A 3,619-nucleotide genomic window follows, 5' to 3' on the forward strand; every position below is an offset into this window, starting at 1 on the left:
TGTAAACCTAGTACTTACCCTATCGGTCTCTTTTGCCGAACCGCTAATTTACAGGGAGGTAAACCCCAGCATCGGTTGTCAAGCAATGTTGGGGAGACAAACACAGACATACAACAACACACCACACACAAAAATATATATATATATATATATATATATATAATATATATATATATATATATATATATATATAATATATATATATGTATATGTATATATACATATATATATATACATATATACGGCGGCTTCTTTCATATTCTTTCTACCAAATCCACTCACAAGGCTTTGGTCGGCCCAAGGCTATAGTAGAAGACACTTGCCCAAGGTGCCACGCAGTGGGACTGAATCCGAAGCCATGTGGTTAGTAGACAAGCTACTTACCACACAGCCACTCCTGCGACTACTGACCACACATCCTTTTCAAAATCACAGTGTTTCGACATGATTTGATCACCTCAGTACCAAATATCTTGGATGTTCTGAGCCAAACCTAAATGCTTGTTCCTATTGCTCTATATTTAGGCTCTGTTATTTGACTTTCTTTTAAGGATCTCTTATAAACTTGGAATTGGTCTCTGAGTAAATAACACAATTTCTGAGTAAATAACTCAATTTCTCGTATTGAAATTTAGTCGGCAGCATAAATGAAAACTATATAGTGGACCTCAGCAAAGTTTTGGCTCTTTGTTGCAACCTCACTTACGTATTGAGATTACACGTTCCATCTTCAGTTCTCTTTTATATTTGTAAAATTTATTATTGCTTAAATATTTGGGGACATAAACAAATATGTCGATGTTTATAGATACATAATATGCTCATATGGCTACAGGTGCTGTTTAAATCTGAGTTAACCATGGTCGTATAGAACTGTGATGAAAGACATTCGACTCGCAACATTCCTCACCTTACGAATATCTAGAAAGATTTTTGAAGAATGTCAGTTATTTATTTTAAGACAGTAGTGAGATCAAATCTGCACAAACATCCGAACATACATACATACATACATACATACATACATACATAAATACTACATACATACATACTTATACATACATACATACATACATACATACATACATACATACATAAATACATACATACATAAATACATACATACATAAATACATACATACATACTTATACATACATACATACATACATGCATACATACATACATACATACATAACATAAATACATGCATACATACATACATACATACATACATACATACATACATACATACATACATACAAAAATACGCTGCCGTTGATATTGAAATTCCAATGAAAGAACCTTGGAGCTAGGTTAGAAACAGGTTCTGTCTCTATTGGCAAAAAATCTTGAAATAAACTGAATAATGGCATACATACATAAAACATAAAAATCTGCACATACATACATACATGATGGCTGACCCCTCGTTATCGAGTATGGCCATTGCACGAAGCTTAACTGTTATTGGTGCTGTGATCGAATGTGACTTTTTAGCCCAGCTAAAGATCTACAATGTCTTGTACAGAATTGGCAACTAAAACCTTTACCGGCAATGGCCGGCTGTAGTTGTAACTGGGCTTCATCTACCTTTGCATGCCGTTTAAGTCCTCCTGCCAAATTACACTCTCTTCCACATGCCTGACGGATACATACATACATACATACATACATACATACATACATACATACATACATACATACATACATACATACATACGTGCGTACGTACGTACATATGTACGTACATATATGGCACCCCGTAAGTTACAACGATGGTTCAAGTTGATCCAATCAACAGAACAGCTGCTCACGAAATTAATGAGCAAGTTGCTGAGTAGTCCACAGGCACACGTTCCCTTAACGCAATTCTCAGGGAGACTCAACATGACACAGAATGTGACAAGGCAGGCCTTTGAATTTCATGCACTACTCATTTCTGTCAGCTGAAGGGGGTAACGTGAAATAGATAGTCATACTCAAGGGCACAATGCGCCGAAGGGAATCGAACTCACAACCTTATGATTCTGACCCGATTACTCTAACCACTGAGCCACGCACCTTCACGTACATACATATATACATACATACTTGCTGGATTTGTATATTATGTCTGTGAGTGGAATGTATAAAACTCTATAGTATCAACACTGCACTTTGTACTGCACACATACAGACAAATAGAAACACGCCTACAGACATACGCACACACACACATATATACACATGCGTATACACACTTGCATACACACACACAACACACACACACACACACACACTCGCTTTTATGTACACGCAAACTCACGCGACGAACCAGTAAATTTTCTTTGACTACGAGCAGCTGTTTATCACAGATATACATCTATTTAGTAAGATTTGTTTTCCGCAATATTTACCAATAATGTTTTGGTTGGCAGTTAGAATGAACAAGAAAAACATTTCGACGTAGCTTATACTTCTTTTTTTTTCTTCTTTTTAATTCATTGCCAGCTCTTGTTGCACTTACCGAGCGCCGCTTTGTGTATCTTGGATACGTGCAACACTGTAGGTTTTATATTTTAATTTTTGTATACTATTCCAGTCATGGGCAAACTGCGGCGCGCGGGACTTATTGAACGGCACGCCTAAATAAAAATTACCTTCAATTTTGTTTAGTAGTGTGTCTCGCCTGATCATAATTTATGTCTGAAAACAGTTCACCTGTGCTTGTATTGTTCTATTGAAAGTACTCAGCACAGTATCTTTGACGTGACTAGTAGTGATATTTTCTGCATGTTGAGTCTATTTGTAAATCCCGGCTTTTAGGCTATATATATTTGTCCGCACCATTCTTCATTATTTATGATTTCCATTATCATCTTTATCAGTGTTTCGCAACCATTCTTTAACTATGGACCCCTTTGATTCCAACGATACCCTCCTAGTCATTCTATGTTTAAAAGATCTCTTATTATAATCCTATTATATTTCTATAATCAAATGTTATTAGGAATTGTATAAAAATAATTTTTAAAATGTTTTGTGTATTACCCTTTACTCTCTTTTACTTGTTTCAGTCATTTGACTGCGGTCATGCTGGAGCACCGTCTTTAGTCGAGCAAATCGACCCCAGGACTTATTCTTTGTATGCCTAGTACTGATTCTATCGGTCCCTTTTTCCGAACCGCTAAGTTATGGGGACGTAAACACATGAGCATCGGTTATCAAGCGATGTTGGGGGGAAAACACAGACACACAAACACACACACATACATATATATATGTGTGTGTGTGTGTGTGTGTGTTGTATACATACATACATACATACATACATACATACATATATACGACGGGCTTCTTTCAGTTTCCGTCTATCAAATCCGCTCACAAGGCTTTGGTCGGCTCGAGGCTATAGTAGAAGACACTTACCCAAGGTGCCACGCAGTGGGAATGAACCCGGAACCATGTGGTTGGTAAGCAAGCCACTTACCACACTGCCACTCCTGGCATATCAACAAAATCTGTATGGACCCCGGTTGAAAACCATTGATCTACATTATTAGTTTCAGTTTTCAGTTTATCTCCATTTCCCCGCCGCTATAATTAGTTAACTCACCAGATTTGTGGAATGACACATTG

The 3,619-nt window shown here is 36.9% G+C and overlaps 1 protein-coding gene across 1 annotated transcript in view; it reads left to right on the forward strand.

The window, feature by feature from the left end:
• Positions 1-2,995, forward strand: part of LOC115228917 (phosphatidylinositol 3-kinase 2-like) — a gene marked incomplete at its 3' end in the record, with an annotated part of 11,074 nt that extends 8,079 nt beyond the window's left edge. The window contains exon 2 of the mRNA XM_029799372.2: positions 2,991-2,995. Coding sequence (XP_029655232.2) covers positions 2,991-2,995 — 5 coding nt within the window. The remainder of the gene's footprint in view (positions 1-2,990) is intronic.
• Between the last annotated feature and the right edge of the window lie 624 nt (positions 2,996-3,619).

This window comes from Octopus sinensis, unplaced genomic scaffold (assembly GCF_006345805.1).
Source record: "Octopus sinensis unplaced genomic scaffold, ASM634580v1 Contig11378, whole genome shotgun sequence".
NCBI classification, from domain to species: domain Eukaryota; kingdom Metazoa; phylum Mollusca; class Cephalopoda; order Octopoda; family Octopodidae; genus Octopus; species Octopus sinensis.